This window comes from Hyla sarda, chromosome 6 (genome assembly GCF_029499605.1).
Source record: "Hyla sarda isolate aHylSar1 chromosome 6, aHylSar1.hap1, whole genome shotgun sequence".
Classification (NCBI taxonomy): Eukaryota; Metazoa; Chordata; class Amphibia; order Anura; family Hylidae; genus Hyla; species Hyla sarda.
Genome location: NC_079194.1, coordinates 203720694 through 203744587, shown reverse-complemented (window position 1 = coordinate 203744587; position 23894 = coordinate 203720694). Strand labels below are relative to the sequence as shown.

Genomic DNA, 23894 nt, shown 5'->3' with positions numbered 1-23894 from the left:
TCAAGATCAACCTATAACCCTAATAAATCCCTACTGAGTTGATCCACAGGAAGGCAAAAAAAAAAAAAAAAAAAACTCATACTAGAGGTAAAAATTCCTTCCCGACTCCAAATATGTCAGAATAAATCCCTGGAACAACTTTCTGTCCCTATAGATCTAGTATACAGAACCAGCGATGTTATTATTCTCCAAAAATGCATCCAGCCCCTTTTTGAACTTTACAGAGTTAACCATGACCACCTCCTCAGGCAGAGAATTCCACAGTCTCACTGCTCTTACAGTAAAGAACCCCCGTCTGTGCTGGAGTAGAAACCTTCTTTCCTCTAAACGTAGAGAATGCCCCCTTGTTATAGATACAGTCCCGGGTATATATCAGGGATGTGGAAATCCTATCGCCCGACGCCCGGGACAAGTAGTTTTGGGCGCCGGGCAGGTGAATTTTTTTATACATTTAGCCCTGTATCGGGCTAGCAGGGACAGACAGACTTCTCCCTCATTTTTCTTTAATGCTGGTGTGAGGCGCAGGAGCCGATGCAAGTCTGCACCTCACACCGGCGCTCAGGGTGTATGGAGGGGGCAGCTGCCCCCAGCTGACCACAGAGCCCGAGGTCGCACGTTTGCGCCACGCCCCTTATCTACCCCTTCCAGAGGATGGAGGACACAGCTCAGAAGACACAGCACGGTGAGAGAAAGGTCAAACACAGCTCGGTACACAGATCCCCCCATCCCCCGCACACAGCTCTATCCCTCCCTCTCCCCCTGCCTCCCTCTCCCCCTGCTCTGTCTCCACAGGACCTAATCCACCACAGGGAGGTTGCAAGTTTGCACGGGGAAAACACAGCAGGCGGGGGGGGGGGGGGGGGGGTGGAGGACGTACTGCACTGCACGGGGAAAACACAGAGCAGGGGGAGGGGAGAAAGGACGTCCGGTGTGAGGTGAGATTTTCAAACCCATGTAACCTCACACGGCCAGTGTGACTACAGAGCTGATGTCCACTCATGGCCGGCTCAGGTGAGGAAGCCGAGAATGCAGGCGGCAGCAGGAAGGGTGGTTGTATATGTAGGGTGTGAGTGGATGTGTGATGTCTGTATGTATGTGATGTATGATGTGGGGTGGGCAGCGGCAGGTTTATGTTTGATGTGTGTATATGTATGGTGTGAGTGTATGGTGTGAGTGTATGTGATGTCTGTCTATGTGTGATGTGTATGTAATGTATAATGTGTGTATGATGTCAGTGTGATGTCTATTTAATGTATGATGTCTGTCTATGTGTGATGTGTGTATGATGTCTGTGTATGTGTGATGTGTGTATGTAATGTATGATGTGGGGGGGCAGCGGCGGGTGTATGTATGGTGTGAGTGTATGTGTGTATGATGTCTGTATGTAATGTATGATGGGTGGGCAGCGGTGGGTGTATGTATGATGTGAGTGTATGTGTGTATGATGTATCTGTGATGTGTATGTAATGTATGATTGGGGGCAGTGGCGGGTGTATGTATGATGTGTGCATATGTATGGTGTGAGTGTATGTGTGATGTGTATGTAATGTATGATGGGTGGGCAGCGGTGGGTGTATGTATGATGTGTGTATGTATGGTGTGAGTGTGTGTGTGATGTATCTGTGATGTGTGTATGTAATGTATGATGTGGGCGGGGGCGAGTGTGTATGTATGATATGGGGACAGTGGCTGGTGCATGTATGATGTGTATGCATGAATGTTTTGTACAGGGGTGGACCGTCACGTCGGGCATTAGGAAAGCACCCTACCGCCGCCGCCAGTTGTGCCATCTAATTTTATTTAATTTTAGTGGCTTCTGGCCACCCGCACTGAATTGCACCACTAGAATCCCGCCCCCTTCATACTCGCCCGACGACCAAGAGCCCCACGGATGCACCAAACACGCCCGAACCAAAACTACAACTCCCAGCATGTTACACAATAACCTTAACTGTACTACTATACAGTGCAACATGCTGCAACACCCACACAACCATAGGCTGTATCAGGGCATGCTGGGTGTTGTAGTTATCTAGTAACTAAATGCAACTTCCAGAATTTTCTGACAAAATACACCACATAAACTGGAGAAGCAGAACACCCCCCCCCCCCCCCCCCCCAGTAACTCATAAGTCCCTATGAAGACTGAAATAGTTATTAAAATATTTTTAAAAAGTGCGTATATATGTGAATAAGCCCCTTTCCTAATAAGTTTCCAAATTTCTTTAATAAAAATAATGTACAAAAATAAACATAAGTGGTATCACTACATGTGGAAATGTCCAGGCTATTAAAATATAATGTTAATTAAATCATATGGTAAACGGTGTAAATGTAAAAAAATTGTCCAGAATTGCTCATTTTTGGTCACTTAGTGATCAAAAAGTTACATCTAGACTTTTCTGGACTTGCCTCGGGTGTAAAAGGAGCTACAGCTCTCCCGCCGCTAATAGCCTGGCATGCTGCGATCACCATGGCCGCTATTAAACCATCAGATCACCGCTGTCTAAGTTGACAGCAGTGTCTAAATGGATCTTCTATCCATCCCTGGTAGTCTAGTGGGGGGGGGGGGGGATCAGACTATTTCGGTTGAAATTATTTCATCTACCAGGACAAGTGGATTTTCTTGAGGGACAAGTAGATTGTGTTCCGCTTTAGTCCCTTGGACAAGTATTTATTTTTTATATTTTATTTTTTTCCACACCCCTGTATATAGATCATGGGAGAGATCTCTGTACTGTCCCCTGATATATTTATACATAGTTATTAGGTCTCCCCTAAGCCTTCTTTTTTCTAAACTAAATAACCCTAATTCTGATAATCTTTCTGTGTACTGTAGTCCTCCCATTCCCCGTATTACTCTGGTTGCCCATCTTTGCACCCTCTCCAGCTCCACTATATCTTTCTTGTACACTGGTGCCCAGTACTGTACACAGTATTTCATGTGTGGTCTGACTAGTGATTTATACAGCGGTAGAATTATTTCCTTGTCGTGGGCATCTATGCCCCTATTGATGCACCCCATGATTTTATTTACCTTGGCAGCAGCTGCCTTACATTGGTCACTTCAGCTAAATTTACTGTTAACTAAGACTCTTAAGTCCTTTTCCATGTCAGTTGTCCCAAGTGTTCTCCCATTTAATACATAATCCCAGCCCGTATTTTTGTTCCCCATGTGCATTACCTTACATTTATCAGTGTTGAACCTCATCTGCCACTTCCCAGCCTAAACCTCCAACCTATCCAGATCCATTTATAACAGTGCACTGTCCTCTATTGTGTTTACCGATTTACAGAGTTTAGTATCATCTGCAAAGATTGCTACTTTACTATTCAACCCCTCTGCAAGGTCATTAATATATTAAATAGATATTTATGTGCTGGGCGGTGCTGCGGCCAGTGGCAATGACGTCAAGAGTGCCAGTTAACGCTGCCTGTGCCAATTAGCACTTCGTTAGCATATAGGGAAAAACGAAGATATCGTCAGAATGGCCTAGCGGATTCGGGCATGGTGGGCATCAAACTTATCAGTGTCCCCTGCACTACCAGCAAGTACCGCTGGTTAGTGCGGGGGGAGCAAGCTGACAGTTTTCCTTTAAACAGCGAGGTATAATAGACCATGTATAATCACTGAGCATACACTATATTACGGACAGCCTTTCTACAGATGTGAATGTTGGGCGACTTCTCCTGAGGCTATGCTCAGATATAGTTTGAGGCCGTAAAACTACCCCAAAAACGGTTTTATGCCTCAAATAAGGATTCTATTTTCCTGCTGAATTCTAATAAATCACTGTGCGTGCACACATGATCTTATTGTCATAAAATTTAAGTACCAGTGCCTTCTTTTTAGCCTGTACATGCCAAAATACAGCTGTAATTTGTCACACAATTTGAGATTTTAGGGCATAAACATTTCAAAAAACATTCTATTTAAAAAACAGCCTTTCTGAGCTACAGCTGTTTCTGGAGCCCAAACAACATAGATGGTGTTAAAAAGAGGTTATCTGGCCAAAGAGCAGCACCCGCATTCTATACAGGGCTGCATCTCCAGTGTCGGAAAGCTATTTATTTCCGGGACTGGAGATGTGACATAATGCCATGCCCCCTCCATTCAGCTTTTCAAGACTGGAGAGAAAGCCCCATATAGAATGTGGGTGCTGCACAGAGATCGAGGGGGTCTCCGAGGTGGGCCCGCCGCGATCAGACATCTTATCCCCTATCCTTTGGATAGTGGATAAGATGTCTTTGGCCAGAGTACCCCTTTAGAGATCAACCCAAATGCAAACGAAACCCTGACATTTTCAGATGTTTTCTGCCTGTTAAAGACACTTGAGAATATTTTCTGAATCAAAATGAGCCTTTTAAATAAAAAATTTAAAAAAAGGATTATGCGAAGGAAGCCTAATCTTGTGGAGATGCCATAAATATTGTACTTAGGAATATTCCTTTAATGCTCCATCTTTCGATACAGAATTCAATTAAAGGAAGTTGTGGCAAATCAGTACTGAGATGAAAACCGCTAAAGGTTTGACGGCACAGTGTAAACAGAACTGTAAGGCTGATTTCCACACTGTCATCAGTGCAGGTTCAACAAATGCACCAGGGGAAAACAACATAGTTTTGGCCTCTGTTCAGGTAGCATCAGTCAGAATTTGTAGGATGGAATAGCCTTATCCCATTGAGATCAATCTGTCCATGACATACCTTCAACAGACACTGCAAGATGCAGTGAGGAATCAGCTTACATCTGGCTGTAATATGCCAAAAGAAAAACAACAGTATATGTGAACTTAGTGAGGATAAGTAAGTAGTAACTTTGATAGGAACAGCTTTCAGAAAACATGCTTTTTGCTTGCTGGATGTGCACACAGAAAATGAAGGTATGTATCATGCATTTGAAATATGCGATCATCTACAGACACAGACAATATTTAGAAGATTAAAACATACGGTAACTCCCATTAATAAGGGCAAACATAGTAAAGCCTGCACCCAGTCCCTGAATCACAACTTGGGGTCTATATAATTGCAGTTATGAAAAACTATCATGAACTAGTAGCTATATCTCAAGATAATGTTAGCAATCGGCAGGTGGTCTGGCGGCTAAGGCAAGCCTTTAACACCAGAAGTATTTTTGGGGGGCAACTGAGCAGCAAGCCACACAATATAGTTCCTCCAATAAATGAATCCCTTAAAGGGGTACTCCAATGAAAAACTTATTTTATTTTTAAAATAAGTGGTGCCAGAAAGTTAAAACAGATTTGTAAATTACTTTTATTTAAAAATCTTAATCCTTCCAATACTTATCAGCTGCTGTATAATAGGGGTGTGAATCGCCAAGAATTTGGCGATTCGATTCGAATCGCGATACCAGTGTGGCGATTCGATATATCGCGATACCGTCTAGGTGACGATACATCGCGATATATCGCCCACCTGGGAGCATTCATAGATCCCAATAGACGCCGCTGTCAGCTTTGACAGCGGCGATCTAGTACTCCGGTGCTCACTTTTCTCATGTTATCCCGTCCGGGCTGCAAAATAAAATAAAACGCACTTTATCTTACCTGCCAACGAGCCCCCAGAGCTCCGGTACACTCCGGTACAGGTGTTCGGTCCCCGGGCTGTATTCTTCTTACTTTCTGTTAGTCCGGCACGTCACATGGAGCTTCAGCCTATCACCAGCGGAGGCGGGACATCGCTGCGGCTGGTGATAGGCTGAAGCTCCATGTGACGTGCCGGACTAACAGGAAGTAAGAAGAATACAGCCCGGGGACCGAACACCTGTACCGGAGCTCCGCGGGCTCGTTGGCAGGTAAGAAAAGTGCGTTTTATTAAAAATTCCACATCCCTAAAAGAATCGATTCAAAAATATTTTGAATCGATTCTGTATCGGCAAATGAAAAATCGCGATTATCGCGAGAATCGATTTTTTCTTACATCCCTACTGTATAATAAAGAGGAAGTTGTAAAGTTCTTTTCTGTCTGACCACAGTGCTCTCTGCAGACACATCTGTCCATGTCAGGAACTGTCCAGAGCAGGAGAGGTTTGCTATTGGGATTTGCTCCTACTCTGGACAGTTCCTCGAATGGACAGAATTGTCAGCAGAGAGCACTGTGGTCAGACAGAAATTCAAAATGAAAAGAACTTCCTCTGTAGTATACAGCAGCTGATAAGTACTGGAAGGATTAGGATTTTTAAATAGAAGTAATTCACCAGTTAAGTAAAAAATAAAATAGGACGTAAATATACGTCCTGGTGAGGTGGTACTTAACGCACCAAGACATACATTTACGTCCTAAGCATAACCCCAAGCATCAGAGTGATGCCCGGATCATGCCCGGCAGGTCCAGGCTGCTGATCGCAGCCAGGGACCCGCCGGTAATAGCGGACATCCGCGATGCCCGCCATTAACCCCTCAGATGCCGTGATCAATACGGAGGTCCCCTCACCTGCCTCCGCTGCCTTCCCGGCGTCTTCTGCTCTGATCTGCCTTCCCGCAGACCAGAGCAGAAGATGACCGATAACCCTTATCAGTGCTATGTCTTATACATAGCACTGAACAGTATTAGCAATCGAGTGATTGCTATAAATAGTCCCCTATGTGGACTATTAAAGTGTAAAAATAAAAGTAAAAGTAAAAAAAATAAAAAATAAAAATTGAAAAACGTAAATTTTCCATTTTCCCTATTTCACCCCCAAAAAAAGTGTTAAAATATATTTTATACACATATTTGTTATCGCCGCGTGCGTAAATATCTGAACTATTAAAATAAAATGTTAATGATCGGCAACTCACCATCTCAGCTGGTATGTTCTTCTTTATTGAAGCATACTCACATAATGTAACAGAGGGAGAGGGTAGTGGGGGGATAGTGATGTGCGACCGAGCTCCTGTTTCGCACACTAAGTGTGCTTCCTCCGGCCAGGAGGAAGCACACTTAGTGTGCGAAACAGGAGCTCGGTCGCACATCACTATCCCCCCCACTACCCTCTCCCTCTGTTACATTGTTATGCGAGTATGCTTCAATAAAGAAGAACATACCAGCCGAGATGGTGAGTTGCCGATTTCTTCTCTTCGAATATCATATGAAAATCTCATTGTGTCAGAGCACCACCAGCAGCACCCAGCTACACCGACGCACATCCAACACGTTAGTTTCCGCCATAAGCGCAGTGCCGTGCAACTTCTTGTATAAAATGTTAATGATACCATACGGTGAACGGAGTGAGCGTAAAAATAAAAAAAAGGTCCAAAATAGCTTTTTTTTTTATAACATTTTATTAAATTTTTATTTTTTTATAAAAAATGGATTAAAAGTTTTACATAAGCAAATATGGTATCAATAAAAAGTACAGATCACTGCGCAAAAAATGGGCCCTCATACCACTGCTTATACAGAAAAATGAAAAAGTTATATGTCTTCAAAATAGGGGGATTTTAAACGTACTCATTTGCGCTTAAAAAAAAAAAAAATCACTAACTTTTTAACCAACAGTAATAGAAAAGTATGTTATCATGGGTATCATTTTAATCGTATTGACCCAAAGAATAAAGAACACCTGTCATTTTTACCGTAAATTGTACGGCGTGAAAACGAAACCTTCCAAAATTAGCAAAATTGCGGTTTTCTTTTTAATTTCCCCACACAAATAGTATTTTTTTTTAATTGCGCCATACATTTTATGGTAAAGTGAGTGGTGGCATTACAACGGACAACTGGTCGCGCAAAAAACAAGCCCTCAGTCCTTAAAGCCCAAATGGACTGAGTCCTTAAAGGACAACTGTAGTGGCACACTTTTATATATGCCTGTGCCTCAAAAAAATAAACTCATACATACCTTCCTACGAGCCCCCGTTGGTCCGGCACAGGCCTCACGGTCCGGTAGTGCTGACGTCATTCCACTTCCCGGGGATGCTGCAGAGCCGTCGACGTATCACCGGCTGTAGGGATGTCCCGCCCCGGCCTGTGATAGGCTGAGCCCACTGTCATGTAAGAAGCCGGCCAGAGCTCCTTACATGACAGTGGGCTCAGCCTATCACCGACCGGGGCGGGACATCGCTACGGCCGGTGATACGCCGACGGCCCTGCGGCGTCCCCGTCCCCAGGAAGTGGAATGACGTCAGCACTGCCGGACCGTGAGGCCAGTGCCGGACCAACGGGGGCTCGTAGGAAGGTATGTATAAGTTTGTTTATTTTTGAGGCCCGGGCACGGGCATATCCAGTGGTCCCTCAATATATGATATTAATTAGCTCCAGGAGAACCATCATATGTTGAAACCATCATATGTCGAGTACATATGTCTATGTAAAAATGGTAATTAGTTCTGGGGCCTTGGAACCATTGTATGTTGAATACATATCTCTATGGGAAACTGCTAATTGGTTCTGGGATGACCATTGTATGTGGAGTGTTTAACAAACCAGGGTGCCTCCAGCTGTTGCACAACTACAACTCCCAGCATGCATGTACAGCCATTGACTGTCTGGGTATGCTGGGAGTTATAGTTTTGCAACAGCTGGAGGCACACTGATAGGGAAACATTGATGTATGGGGTGTATAGTGTGTATATGTACTGTATGTGATGTGTGACATCGCATACAGTACTTTACAGCTCTTTAAATACCTTCAGGGGGGAGGGGGGGGGGACAGAATGTCCTTCATTATGATCCTGCCGACTACAGCTCTATAGGAAAGGAAGGGGAGGGCAGCCAGCAGCTCATTGGATGCCTGCAGCAAGATGCTGCAGGCTATTGGCTATGGCTGCACTGGGGGGCGGGGCTTACAAGGAGCTCACAGTGGAAGCCTGCGTGAGTTAGCAGGACAGCATGTGAGTAACGGGAGGCAGAACGGGGCACATTATACAACCATCTGTCAGTTGCTGAAGTTGTCAGCGCTGTCAGATAGCTGTTTGTATGATGGCCCCAACACACAGCAGCATCATATGTCGATACTGCCTTCAACATACGATGGGCTCTGAGAGGCCATCATATGTTGAAATGATCATATGTCGGGGCCATCATAAGTCGGGGGGGGGGGGGGGTCACTGTGTAAAAGTGTACCACTACACTTGTCCTTTAAGGGGTTAAGGACAGTGTCTGATTGGGCCAATTTTTCATTTTTGCATTTATATTCTTTCCTTCTCGCCCTTCAAAATCCATAACTCATTTTTCCAGTGCACTTTACAGTAAAACAGACATGTTCTATTAATTCTGTGTATCAACACTAGAAAAATACTCATGTTAACATGGCTTTTCTATTACTGTACTATTTCTTTAAATATTTTTAAGTTAAAACTTGACAATATCAGTATGCTATAATTGTCTTATTCTTATTTTTCCATATATAGGCTCATTTTTGCGCCATGACCTGTAGTTTTTAATTGGTACCATTTATGTTTATATAGTTCTTTTTAATCTTTTTTTCTGATGTATGAAAAGACCAAAAGTCATCAATGGGGGAGTTTGGTTTTCTTAACGTTTATGTCGTTCACTGCACAGAATCATCAACATTATGGGGGAGACTTTGAAAAAACTGTGTAGAGTAGGAGTAGTGTAATCTCAAAGAGGAGGATAAGTTGCTGCCAAACACCTTCAGCAGCATGTTATTCCCGATAGATAAATTGGATAAGGCATGTAAAAACCTAAACATTCATGGGGAATATTCATTAAAGGAGTACTCTGGTGCAGACTACTCCTGTTCCGTCCTGCCCGGGCTGCAAAAAAAAATAAAAATAAAATAAATGAAAATAAACCACTCACTCACCTTCCTGGGTTTCTGCAGAGTGCCTCTACAGCTGATCGGTCCTCCGGTCCATCTTCTTCATACTTCCCTATTAACGAAGTGTCACATGGCGCTCAGCCTATCCTCGGCCGCCGCGATGTTCTGCCTCGGCCCATAATAGGCTGAGCGCCATGTGACGCTTCGTTAATACGGAAGTATGAAGAAGATGGACCGGAGGACCGATCAGCTGTAGTGGCGCTCCGCGGGAACCCAGGAAGGAGAGTGATTATTTTAATTTTTTTTGCAGCCCGAGCAGGACGGAGCAGGAATACTCAGCACCAGAGTACTCCTTTAAAACCTGTCCTAAGGAAAAGTTCACTAGTTGCCCATAGCAGCCAGATTTTTATTTTTCAGAGGCCTTTTTAAAAATTAGAAGTGACCCAATTGGTTACTATTGTATATTATACTTTCCCTCCACACAGGTTTTGATAAATTGCCCCTGCAGTCTTTCCCCACCCCCACTACATTTCACCTCAGCCTGGAATAAGGCTGCTCTCCTGACTGTTTTACTAAATAATTGGACTCCCCATTAACTCATTCTGAAACATCTCTTACAATTCTATTTATAAATTCTTAGTAGAAATTGACAACTAGGTGTTACCAGTTAAAGATGTGTTGCAGCAGTTTCACACCACCAAATCAGTGCTGGCACTAACACCTCTTTCACAAGGAAAATGGTAACAGCCAAGTATCAATGTATTGATACATTTTTATTTGAAGAAATGATATGAGGATAAGGTAAAACATACATCATGAGAGCTGCTTGGTCAAATGCTTGCTTCAGCTGGCTCATCATGGCTAGAGCATATATACCACTTCAGTCAGTCTATAGATGCTGTCAGCGAATCATACCAGTTACATTTGTTATTAAGGTTAATTGCTGCCCTAATGTAACATGCCTGATGTCTCTACTGTCTAAAGAGCATCTCCCAGTATCTTTAGGGTACAGCCACACATGGCAATTGTACTGTGGAATTTCTGAACAAATTTCTTAATGGAAATCGCAACATTTAGGTCCCACACACACTACGGTCATTCTGCTCAGAAACATCTGAACAAAATACACTTGCAGCAGCCTCCCATTGGGTTTAATGAGATTCTGATACTCTGTTCACACGTCTCACGTTCCGTAAAAGAACTTCCGACGCAGAATCCAATTGGAAAAGCCCATTAGTCAATTGGACTTTTGTTTCTGAAGCTTATTTCCGCTCAGATCCCAAGAGTACATGGGCCATCATAGTAAAACTAAAAAATCATCATCCACACACTAAGGAAAAAAATTATACACAGTCTATGCAGATTGATCTGCACTATTGATAATGAAATTGGCACCATGTTCATTTATGTTGTGGATACATTGCCTTTGATGTCAATAGGGAAATTCTACAAAAAAAGAGCAAAGTCAAAACTAGTTGCAGATTTAACTGCAGATGTGATAGTGCAAGTTTTAAATACATTTAATTTTCCTGTTTACCAGATCATGTGGATTTGGGTTCAGATTGTACAGATTTTCTGCTGTAGAGTGGCTGTACCCCTCTAACACACTTCTCATCTGTACATAATTATATGACAATAAGTAGGAGATGAGTGGACAGTCACAAGGCATGCGCACAAAAAAAACAAACCATGAAGCATGAGGTTGAAGTAGAAAGATTACCTTGAGCTGACCTACAACCATACTGACAATACAGTTGTCAGGTGTTGGCTGATGGTCTTGCGAAGTAATGCTATGTTGGATCTTCTGAAAAGGAAGCATCTGTAAGATGAAATATGTATGAGATCTCAAATAATGGAGGGAAATGCAAAAATACTAAAAAAAAAAAAAAAGAAAAAGATCTGTTCGCCTAAAGGGGTTGTCCCCTTAAAATTAAACATAGTTAAATTATAAATATTATATTGGCATAAAATGTTTATCTCAACAGATATTACAGAAATAATGTCAGTATCTGCTTTTTTTTATTTTTTTAAATAGCAATAGCAAGGTGGACATGAATACTTAGGGGGAGAGCAAAACCTGACCAGAGGAAAAGTTGCTGAGTTGCCCATAGTAACCAGATTGCTTCCTTCATTTTTCAGAAATGAATGAAAGAAGTGATCTGATTGGTTGCTATGGGCAACTCAGCAACTTTTCCTCTGGACAGGTTTTTATAAATCTGTCCCTTAGGTTTTGCGTCTCTTTCCTATAGCTATGTGAAGGGATCCCTGATGTGGCTAGTCAAATGCCTCTGAATGCGCCTTGTCAACACGACTGACTTCAGATGAAATGAAAGCCTTTTTACAGAACTAGGGCCATGGACAAGCTTATTAAAAAGGTAACTTTAGGCAGAAAACTTCTGTGCAGAAATTCACCTGACAGCGGAGCGCTGGCATGTTCTGCCGGCGCTCCGCTTTCTGGCGAATGTCTGCGCAGAAATTTTCCACAGTGCGGACCACTCGGAAATGTGCCGTCTCATAGACAACAATGCATTTCTGTGAAGACTCTGCAGAAAGAATAGACATGTCTATTCTTTCTGCAGACTCCCGGATGCGGAAATTCCTCCCTGTGAACAGCACAGCAGAATCCTACTGATATCTATGAGACTCTGCTGCTGTGGAATCTCCGAGCGGAATTCTAATGCGGAACTCGTATCATGTGAACATAGTCTTACTCTCATTGTTACTAGTGCTACATAACAATGCTAACAGTAATAGATTATTTCTAGGAGACATATTTCCTTTTTTTTGGTATTTATTTTGAGACAACCCCTTTAAGAGCTGTTTTATATATGTATTTCACGTTATATTTCTATATAGTCATTTGGAGAAATTCTACTAGTTCTGCATAAGGATGACTCCACTCTGCTGTCGGTCACGGGACCTAACTTTTTAAGGATTCAAACCATATGTAAGCTACAATGCCATATGTAAGCTGCAGACACAGTTGGAGAGCAATTAGGGTATGAAAACAAACTGTACCTTTCCTGGGGCTGATGATGGTTGTAAAAATTATTAAATTACCTTTTGAATTCTCTGCCAAGGTTCAAGATGGTCTTGATCATGCTAAACTCACAGCCTCTCCTTAAATGATGTACAGAGCTCTGTGAATCAGTCAAGGGGCTGTGATGGGAGAGTTAGTAAGGAGGCATGCCAGGCCATGGGACTTCAGCAGCTCATCTCCACCTGCTTAACTAAACTAAAGTAGATTTTTCTATACTTACTATAAAATTTCTTTCTCGGAGGATCCATTGAGGGTGGGGGGGGGGGGGGGGAAACAGGAAACTTAGGTATATCTTGCTGCCACTAGGCATTAGCAAAGAAGTCGGCCCCTCCTGGCAGGATATACCCCGCCCAGTGACTGAGCTAATCAGTTTAGTGCCAAAGCTGTAAGAGGAAACCGAAAAATTACTACAGAGGGTCCGAAGAAGACCCAGACAAAAAAATAAACAACCGAACAAACCCACCCGACTCAGGTTAAACTAATAACCAACGGGTGGGTGCTGTGTCCCCAATGGATCCTCCGAGAAAAGAGATTTAACAGTAAGTATAAAAAAATTCTACTTTTCTCGTTCAGCTCCATTGGGGAGACAAAGGAACCGTGGGGTGTACCAAAGCAGTCCCCGGGGTGGGAAATCAGAACCCAGCTAGAGAGAATCAGGAAGATGGCAGCACCACCACTGCCGCCTGCAACACTTTAAGCCCCTGGTAGAACTTGGTGAACGTGTGCACAGGTGACCAAGTGGCTGCCTTACACACCTGCAGTGCCGAAGCCCTGTTGAGGACTGCCCATGAGGCCCCAACAGAGCGGGTGAATTGTGCCATAACTCAGAAAGGAGAAAGGAAGAGCCTTACCCTTAGAACGATAGGCCTCTGGTATGGCAGACCAGATCCACCGGGATATGGTTGTCTTAGAAGCCGGAAGCCCCTTGCGCCGGCCTTCCAGAATGACGAACAGCGAAACAGAAAAGAAAAGGTGGCCAAGAGATAGACACGCCGAGCTGTGACGAAGTCCAAGTTGTGGAGAGAACGCTCCTTAGGGTGAGACTAAGCCGGGCAGAAGGAGGGAAGGACGATATTCTTGTTCAGATGAAAAGAGACCACCTCGGCAGAAAAGCCAGTACCGGCCGAAGTAAAGCTTTGTCCAGGTGAAGGACAAGAAAGGGGGGGTCGGCAGAAGAAAGCTGCCAATTCCGAAACCCGCCGGATGGAGGTCACAGCCATGATAAAAGACACTTTCCAAGAAAGGAAGCGGAGATAGATCTCCTGAAGGGGTTCAAACGGGGCACCTTGCAAAGCGCTGAGAACAAAATTCAGGTCCCAGGGCGGAGTGGGAGACCTGTAAGGAGGAGCCTTGTGAGCCACACCCTGAAGGAAGGTACAAACATGAGGGTCAGAAGCAAGGGGGTGCTGAAAAAGAACATTTTCCGTTGAGGTAACTAAGTGACAAATGCGTTTCCAGCCCCGACTGCAGAAAAAAAAAAAGCAGGTTTGGCAATGAAAAAACAACGGGAGACAGGGATCGGACCTTGTACCACCGAAAGTAGGCACGCCAGGTCCTGAGACAAATCCTGGCAGAGGACGGTTTACGTGCCCGAAGCATGGTGCGAATGACCCAGAGAGAAACCGCGAGCCCTTAACTCTGCGGTTTCAACCGCCACGCCATCAAACGCCGCAGCAGTGAATTGGGGTGGCAAAGAGGACCTTGAAAGAGATGGGCGGGCCAATCTGGGAGCCGCATGGAAAAGTCTGCCACGAGACGAACTACATCGGCAAACCATGGGCACCGGGGCCAATTCGGAGCCACCAGAATCACTGAGATGCCTTGAGCTTCCTCACTACCCTGGGCAGGAGGGGAAGCAGAGGGAAGAGGTAAGGGAGAGTGAACTGTGACCAGGGAACGACCAACACGTCCACAGCCAGAGGATTGCAGGATTTTGCCACGAAGGCGGGAACCTGGCGGTTTAGGCGGGACACAAAGAGGTGCAAATTGCTGCAAACACCTCCGGGTGGAGAGACCACTCCCTGAGGTCAAGCAAGGAGCGACTCAAAGTCCGCCTCCCAATTGTCCACCCCCAGAATGTGGATCGCAGAGATGGATAGAACCTGGTGTTCCGCCTAGACAAGGATCCTTGTTACGTCAGTCATTGCCGCGAGGCTGCGAGTGCCACCCTGACGACTGATATAGGCCACAGCTGTGGCGTTGTCCGTTTGGACCCGATCCGGATGACCCCAGAGTGACAACTCCCAGTGGAGGAGACAAAGAAAAATGGTCCAAAGCTCCAGGATGTTGATGGGGAGACTGGCTTCTTTGGAGTTTGGGGGGGGGGGGACCAACAGCCCTGAACCGTCCTGAAAAACTCACCTACCGAAGTCTTTAACCAGCTTAGTGCCACGCTGCATCATACCAGGCTGTCATAGCGGGTCGAGCAGGGGCAAGAGGGGACCCCGACCCAGGGCACATCCCTAGCGCTGGTGGCAAGAAGGAGTTAACGGTGCATACTTTATGGGGGAACCAGGCAGCACCATGCTACTGTCACCCTAACCTAAATAAAATAATAAAGGAGCAAAAACTCAAACTCTAGAAAAACAAGAAAAAATGAATAAAGGAGAAGATGACCAGGTCTGAAGAGCTACAGATCTGCATCTGCCTCCTACTGACACTAAGCTAAAACTGATTAGCTCAGAGTCAGTGGGCGGGGTATATCCTGCCAGGAGAGGCAGACTTTTTTTTTTTGTTAATGCCTAGTGTCAGCAAGATATACCCAGTATAGGTTCCTGTATCTCCCGATTGAGCCGAACAAGAAATTGTAATTTTGGCAACCACTATCAACTCTAGGAAAGGTGCAGTGTGCTTTTATACTCTAACAGCTATACAACGATGTATGCAGCTTTTAGCAGAAAATGCAGCTGACAGACTTCCTTTAAACTTTTGTCAGGAAACAAGAACACCTGCAACACCGGAAGTACCCTTTTGAGATAAGCACACAACGCTGATAAAGGGTACGTTCCCACGTGCTGTATTTTGCTGCATATTTTCTTTCCCATTGAAGTCAATGGGTAGCAAAATACTCCGCTTATTTTGCTTCCCATTGACTTCAGTGGGTAGGAAAATGCGCAGCAGCAAATATGCAGCAAAATACGGCATGTGGGACCATACCCTAAGACTATATATGTACACATTTATTCACTGACAGGCAAGTCAGCCTTCACATTCTGCAACAGACTGAATCAAGGTGTGGTTGTGAATTCCCATGGCTTCTTTTCCTTAAAGGGGTACTCCACCCCTCGACATCTTATACCGTATCCAAAGGATAGGGGATAAGATGTCAGATCGCGGGGGTACCACTGCTGGGGAACCCTTGATCTCTCCTGCTGCCCCCCCCCCGTACATCAGCTGTTTGCTCCGTGGTTGAAGATAGGCGATAGAGGGGACGGGTAATCGTGACGTCAAGGACCCACCCCCTTGTGACGTCACACCCCACCCACTCAATTCAAGTCTATGGGAGGGGACGTGGCGGCCATCACGCTCCTCCCATAGGCTTGCATTAAGGGGGCAGGGTGTGATGTTATGTCATCACGATACTCCATCCCTTGTATCCCCCGTCATCAGCCACGGAGCAAACATAGCTTCAGCCTGCTGACTTACGGGGGGTGCAGCAGGAGAGATCGCGGGGGTCCCCAGCAGTGGATGCTCTGCACTCAATGCAGTGGACAAAAATTTGCTTCTTGATGCATTTTCTCTTCACTCATATCACACTATTTAAACAGACTGGTGCAGATGAGAGCCTAATGCTATGTTCACATGGCAAAATTTCCATGCAGAATGAAGAGGAAAATTTCAGCTTTGAAATTCTGCTACATGAAGTTAACATTGTGGTGAAGGAAATTTCCTCTGTCCCATTCACACAGTCAATTTTCCGTCGCAGAATTTTAACTGCGGAAATACTGTATTCCAGATTCTGCAAACACATTGAATCTGTCAATAGTCTTGCAGAATTCAAAAGTCTACTGAAGTCAAAAGGACTCTGAATTCCATCCGGAATCTGTGTGTTGAGCACAAGAAAGTCTGCATAAATTCAGCAACAATTTCATGGAAATTACACAAGGAATCTGAAAAACAAATCCACTGCCAGCTTGGCTGAAAGGAATCTGATCGGAAGCACAGAAATTCCACTATGTGAACATGGCCTTACACAGACCTGAAAGCGGAAACTCATGTGCAGACACATCTTGATTCAGCCCAAATGTTTCTATCAGCTCAACTTACATACCTGGGATAATGGGAACCAGAAGTGTGACCCTCACCTATAAAACATGTATTATATAACTTATAGATATGCTATAAATGTCTGACAAAAGGAAGAAAAAAAAAAGTGAAGAAATTCAACTTCTACTGAAGAGTACTTACTGACAACTTCTCAATAATTGCATCTTTGCCTTGATATTGCTGGCCTTCCCAAGTTAGACATGAGGCATCAGTCTGAAGAATAAAAAAGTTAGGAAAAGGCTATTAGATAATTGTAAAATCTTCAAAAGTTCAACCTGAGGACAGGTGTGGCACTGTTTTTGGACAAAAGCAATGTTTTCCGATCCTAGATAACCCTATCTAATTGTGTTATGAAAAGACACAAAACCTGAAGGCCTATTCCTATGCTTTAAGATTAGGATAGGATACTAACATTCATGATCATTAGAGGTTTGACTTTTCAGACCCCCCACTGCACTGAAAGGTTTTGTCTGCAGTTGTCATCATTGTTCAAGAAAACAATGAAGGAGCCGCAGCGGTCAGACCACTAGCCATCAGTAAGTGATGTCATAGCCTAGCAATATGCCATCATTTTATATGGTAAAACACATTAAAGAAAAACAAAATGAAATAAAGTCTTCTCTTCAGATACTCACATATATTGCTTTTAATTGCGTTCTATCACTGTCAAAAAGCTGATAATAATGATGTACAAAGCTACAGCCAATCTGTTCCCAAATCTGCTTCTCGTCCATCCTGAATGCTTACACAACTGAAACCTAAATGAGTAAAGAACATAAGAACAGTTAAGAACCAACATTATAACTATGGAGATCTCAGAGGTACATTATATCTAAAACTAATAGAAAATCAGAGGTGCCACCTAAGCTCCAAAATCTCATGACCAACCCATACCCGGCAGTTCCCGGTTGCCATCAACAGCCAGGACCCGCAGCTAATACCCTTTAGACGCCGAAATCAAAGTTGACCGTACCGGTTAGCTCAGTGGGCTGTTTTGGACTGCCGCGGTGAGGACAGCAGGAGGGTCCTTACCTTGTCTACCGCCGTCCGATCGTCACTCTGCTGCTTCATGCCTGAGATCCAGGCTGGAGCAGCAGAGCAACGATAACACTGATCAATGCAATTCTATGACTTTGCATTGATCAGTGTCTGCAATCAAGGTATTGCATGTTATAGTCCCCTATGGGGGCTTTAACATTGCAAAAAAAAAAAAAAAAAGGGGTAAAACATTGTTAATGAATGTTATTTAACCCCTTCCCTAATAAAGAGTTTGAATCAACCCCCCTTTTCCCATTAAAATAAAAGTAAATAAAAATATGTGGTGTTGCCGTGTGTGTAAATGTCCGAACTATGAAAATATGTTAATTAAACTGCACGGTTAATGGCGTACACGTAAGAAAATTACAGAGTTCAAAATTGCGAATTTTTGGTCACTTTGTAAAAAGTTATAGGAGTCAGAAGATAACAATTTTACACATACTAATTTTGATGCATGTAGTTATTTATTTTTTTAAGTAGTAAAATAAAACCTATATAAATTAGGTATCCTTAGTAACTGTACAAACCTACAGAATAAAGATATGGTGTCATTTTCACCAAAAATCGCATTGCATAGAATCGGAAGCCCCCAAAATTTTAAAAATGACGTTTTTTCTTTTTTTCAATTTTGCGGTGAAATGATTGATGTCATTATAAAGTACAATTGATGGCACAAAAAATAAGCCCTTATATGGGTCTGTAGGTGTAAAATTGAAAGTGTTATGATTTTTAGAAGTTGATGAGGAAAAAATGAAAATGCAAAAACTGAAAAACCCTGTGTTCTTAAGGGGGTTAAGAGCTTACTTTGAGAATTGCAGTTGCTCAAATGTGCCTTTCTATGAGTTCACCAAGAACTTTATTCTTTGGATCATCAGTATGGCTAGAACTCATTCAGACTACATAATCTCTGTCCGGAGATATTCCAGGCAGATTCCATCTGTAGCAGGCGATAGCAGAACAAGCTGGAGCTAGAACCGCTCGGAAATGTGCCGTTTAAAATCTTAATCCTTTCAGTACTTATGAGCTTCTGAAGTTAAGGTTGTTCTTTTCTGTCTAAGTGCTCTCTGATGACACCTGTCTCGGGAAACGCCCAGTTTAGAAGTAAATCCCCATAGCAAACCTTCTAAACTGGGCGGTTCCCGAGACACGTGTCATCAGAGAGGACTTAGACAGAAAAGAACAACCTTAACTTCAGAAGCTCATAAGTACTGAAAGGATTACGATTTTTTAATAGAAGTAATTTACAAATCTGTTTAACTTTCTGGAGCAAGTTGATATATATAAAAAAGTATTTTTCCTTGAATACCCCTTTAAGCAGATTTCATGGGAAGAATGAACATGTTCATTCTTTCAGCAGAGTTTGGGATACTATTGTTTTGCAGTGTACTAGCAGAACTATACTCCAATGCCAAGTACAGACGGCGATGCAGATCCATACTCAGTGCTAGGGCTGGGCACGTATGACCTTATTAAATTAGCAATTTTAGCAAAAATTCTAATCATGTTGCACTAAATAAGTACTAAATCAAATTAAATCAATTACCTCACTCACTTCCCAATATTATGATGTATTAGTACATCAAATGTCAGGAAGTTTAAAAGAAAAGATAATTTAAAAGGAATTTAAAAGGGGTACACCAGTGGAAAACTTTTTTAAATCAACTAGTGCCAGAAAGTTAAAGAGTAGCACCCACCATTTAAATTATTTTTTTTCTGTCCCTATCTATTGCTAATCTACTCCTAACCCCCTCCCTGCCTTTAAAAAAATGTTTCCTACCTTCTAAATGGCTTGTACATGCCGGGGGTGGGGACGGGCTGCGCGCGAGGCCAGTGAGCCAATGCGCGCAGACCCGGCATTCACAGCGATCACTCCCGCCTTTCTGATTGACAGGCAGGGAGCGAGCGCAGTCTGACTGAATTCGGACCGATTGCCCATCCGAGATTGGTCCGAATTCAGCAGTGACGTCACACCAGGCTGTAGCCGGCCACTAGGGAGAAGACCCCTAGTGGCCGGATTTCAAATAGAAAAGAATATATTTTAAACACAAAAAAAATAATTGATGCATATTAGAGATATGTTGTAGTTAGGGATGTCCCGATACCATTTTTTTTAAGACCGAGAACGAGTACCGATACTTTAATTCTAGTACTCGCCGATTCCAAGTACGAGTACTTATATTTTAAAGGGAATCTGACAGCAGGGTGACGCGGTTTCTGGCGCAGTTTACCGTATGATATGTGGGTCCTTGTTGTGTTCAATGGAGGCGGCTGCTGTAGTATGAGCCAAGATTTCTCTCTTCTCCATTGGACAGAACAGGGAATTTGCATTGGTGTCGAGACCAATGTCTCCTGAGCGATTGCGCTGATGTTCACATGGTGAGCAGGGGTAGAAACCGGGTCACCTACTGTAAGATTGCCTTTAATAGTAGGCAGTAGACCCTTGTAGGTAGTATAGATAGTTGCAGCCCCCCTGTAGACCGCAGACCGCCCCCACATGTAGACAGTGCCCCTTTTTAAACAGCAGGCCCCCTCTTGTAGACAGTGCCCCCTTGTAAACAGCAGCAGCCCCCCTTGTACAGTGCCCCCTTGTAAACAGCAGCAGCCCCCCCTTGTACACAGTGCCCCCTTGTAAACAGCAGCAGCCCCCTTGTAGACAGTGCCCCCTTGTAAACAGCAGCAGCCCCCCTTGTACACAGTGCCCCCTTGTAAACAGCAGCAGCCCCCCCCCCCCCTCCCTCTTCCCCTGTAGTTGCTCACCTGCAGTTGCCGCCCCGCTGCCCGCATCCCCGTTCTGCTGTCAGAATCATAGCCTCCTATGGAGGAGCACGTGACATACACGTCACTCCTCCTTCCTCCGTAGCGTTACGCTGGGCGCAGGGGAGGAGGTAGAGTGACGTGTGTCTCATGTTCCTCCATAGGACGCCATGATGTGGATGGCAGAACGGGGATGCGGATGGCAGGACAGGGATGCGGATGGCAGGACGGGGAAGCGGCCGCAGTGCAGCAGGTATCTGCCTTGTTATCGGGTATCGAGTCCCCGATACCATGAAAATGCCGGGTATCGACCCAGATACCGATACTAGTATCGGTATCGGGACATCCCTAGTTGTAGTACATAAAAAATAAAAATAAAAAAAGTTCATAACAGTGCCCATTTAAACAGATTTGTAAATTACTTCTATTTAAAAATCTTTTATCCTTTGGATAGGGGATAAGACGTCTAGGGGCGGAGTTCCCTTTTAAGCTGTTAAGGACCAAGGGCGTAAACTTACACCCCTAGCCCCCCTCCCGTGATATAACGCAGGGTTACACGGTGACACCGCATGATATCACGGCGGGCCCGGTGTCATAGTGAAGCCGGGACCCGCCGCTAATAGCGCTCAGCACTGATCAGTGCCGCGCCCTATTAACCCTTTAGCCGCGCGCTCAAAGCTGAACCGCGCAGCTAAAAGTGAAAGTAAAATGTGCCGGTTAGCTCAGGGAGCTGTTCGGGATCGCGGTGGTATAATCGCAGCATCCCGAACAGCTGTAGCACAGGAGGAGGTCTTCTTACCTTCCTTCCTGCAGTCCGATCGCCGAATGAATGCTTCAAGCCTGAGATCCAGGCTTGAGCATTTAATCGCCGAAAACACTGATTGATCCATTACTATGAAGATGCATCAATCAGTGGTAAAGATCAGTAAATGCAATGCTATAGCCCCCCCTGGGGGCTATAAAATGGCATAAGAAAAGTGTAAAAAAAATCATTAACCCTTTCAATGATCCCTTCCCCTAATAAAATTTTGAATCACTCGGCATTTCCAAGAATAAAAAAAAAAAAACTGTGTAAATAAAAATAAAAACATATGTGGTATCGCCGCATGCGGAAATGTCCGAATTATAAAAATATACTGCTTTTTAAACCGCACGTTCAATGGCGTACGCGCAAAAAAATTCCAAAGTCCAAAATAGCGTATTTTTGGTCACTTTTTATATCATGAAAAGATGAATAAAAAGCGATCAAAAAGTGCGATCAATGCGAAAATGGTACCGACAAAAACTGCAGATCACGGCGCAAAAAGTGAGCCCTCATAGCCTCCTGAACAGCTCAGAAAATGACAATTTTAAACGTATAAATTTTCCTGCATGTATTTATGATTTTTTTCAGTAGTAATACAAAATCAAACCTATATAAGTAGGGTATCATTTTAACCGTATGGACCTAGAGAATAAAGAAAAGGTGTAATTTTTAATGAAAAATGTACTACGTAGAAACGGAAGCCCCCAAAAGTTACAAAATGGCATTTTTTTTTCAATTTTGTCGCACAATTTTTTTCCCGTTTCGCCGTAGATTTTTGGGTACAATGACTGATGTTGTTACAAAGTAGAATTGGTGGCGCAAAAAATACGCCATAATACAGATTTTTAGGTGCAAAATTGAAAGTTATGATTTTTTTTAAAGGTAAAGGAGGAAAAAACTAAAGTGCAAAAAACGAAAAACGCCTGGTCCTTAAGGGGTTAAAGGAGTAGTTCGGCGCGCACTTCTCATTTTATCCCGTCCGGGCTGCAAAATAAAAGAAAACAAACTTTCTCTTACCTGCCAACGAGCCCCCGGTGCTCCAGTTCACTCCGGTACAGGTGTTCGGTCCCCGGGCTGTATTCTTACTTCCTGTAAGCCCGGCACGTCACACGGAGCTTCAGCCTATCACCAGCCACAGCAATGTCCCGCCTCGGCCGGTGATAGCCCGGCACGTCACACGGAGCTTCAGCCTATCACCAGCAGAGGCGGGACATTGCTGCGGCTGGTGATAGGCTGAAGCTCCGTGTCACGTGTCGGGCTAACAGGAAGTAAGAAGAATACAGCCCGGGGACCGAACACCTGTACCGGAGCTCCGGGGGCTCGTCGGCAGGTAAGAGAAAGTTTGTTTTCTTTTATTTTGCAGCCCGGACGGGATAAAATGAGAAAAGTGCACGCCGGAGTACTCTTTTAATATATCTGTTGTTAACCCATTATTTTTGGCAGAGAAAAAATAAATAAAAAATAAAAATGCATGCAACGTCTTTTCTCCGCTAAAAATAATGGAATAGTAACCAAACAAGTGCAGACGGGTAACAAAGGGGATCTATTTACAGCAGTTTGCAAAAGGCTTGAACAGATTTGAGAACAGGCATGAATTAACAGGGATTGATGTTAATGTGAATGAGCCCTTACTTACAACTACTAAATTTTTAGATCCAGTTCACTGACCATCTACTCTTTACCAATCCACCATTAATGTAAGAAAAAAACTAAGAAAAATGACTCAAGACCTGAGTTTCTATCTACCTGGACTCCATGTTCCACCTACAGTATGACCCATCAATTAGATGCCAAGGTACCTCGCCCAGTACTTATTTAGGTTTCATGGCTTTTGCATTTGTCCTTCTAGCAGGGTTGTCCTTAATACGGCTGCTGAGACTTTCTCAGTTTAAGGATACGCTTCTGTCTAATATACTAAGGGGGACATTTATCATCGTTGCTTTGGTAAGCAAGTTCTGTAGGGATTTTTTTGCTTTAGTTTTGCTTATGTATGGCACATTTATCATACTATCACAGGGGGGGGGGGGTTGATAAATTTGGCTTACATAAGCAAAAACCAATAAATCCCTTTTGGATACCATTTCTTTTAGCACACAAGCAAAAATCAATAAATGACTTCAGAACACCAATTTGCATCTTTGAAAAAAAATGTGATATATATATATATGTGTGTGTGTGTTTATGACTTTTTTTACCACTTTTTTTCCCCCAAATGTACTTTAATTTTTTTACTTCTCATTTCAGATCAGTGTATCCTGTGTATT

General features: G+C 43.7%; 1 protein-coding gene across 2 annotated transcripts in view; it reads right to left on the bottom strand.

The window, feature by feature from the left end:
• Positions 1-23894, bottom strand: part of NUTF2 (nuclear transport factor 2) — a 92329-nt gene that overhangs the window by 29814 nt on the left and 38621 nt on the right. For both annotated transcript variants that reach the window (XM_056526300.1, XM_056526299.1), the window contains exons 2-4: positions 17669-17791; positions 17175-17246; positions 11448-11546 (exon numbers count right to left, since the gene is read on the bottom strand). In XM_056526300.1, coding sequence (XP_056382275.1) covers positions 11448-11546; positions 17175-17246; positions 17669-17767 — 270 coding nt within the window. In that variant the 5' untranslated portion in view covers positions 17768-17791. The remainder of the gene's footprint in view (positions 1-11447; positions 11547-17174; positions 17247-17668; positions 17792-23894) is intronic.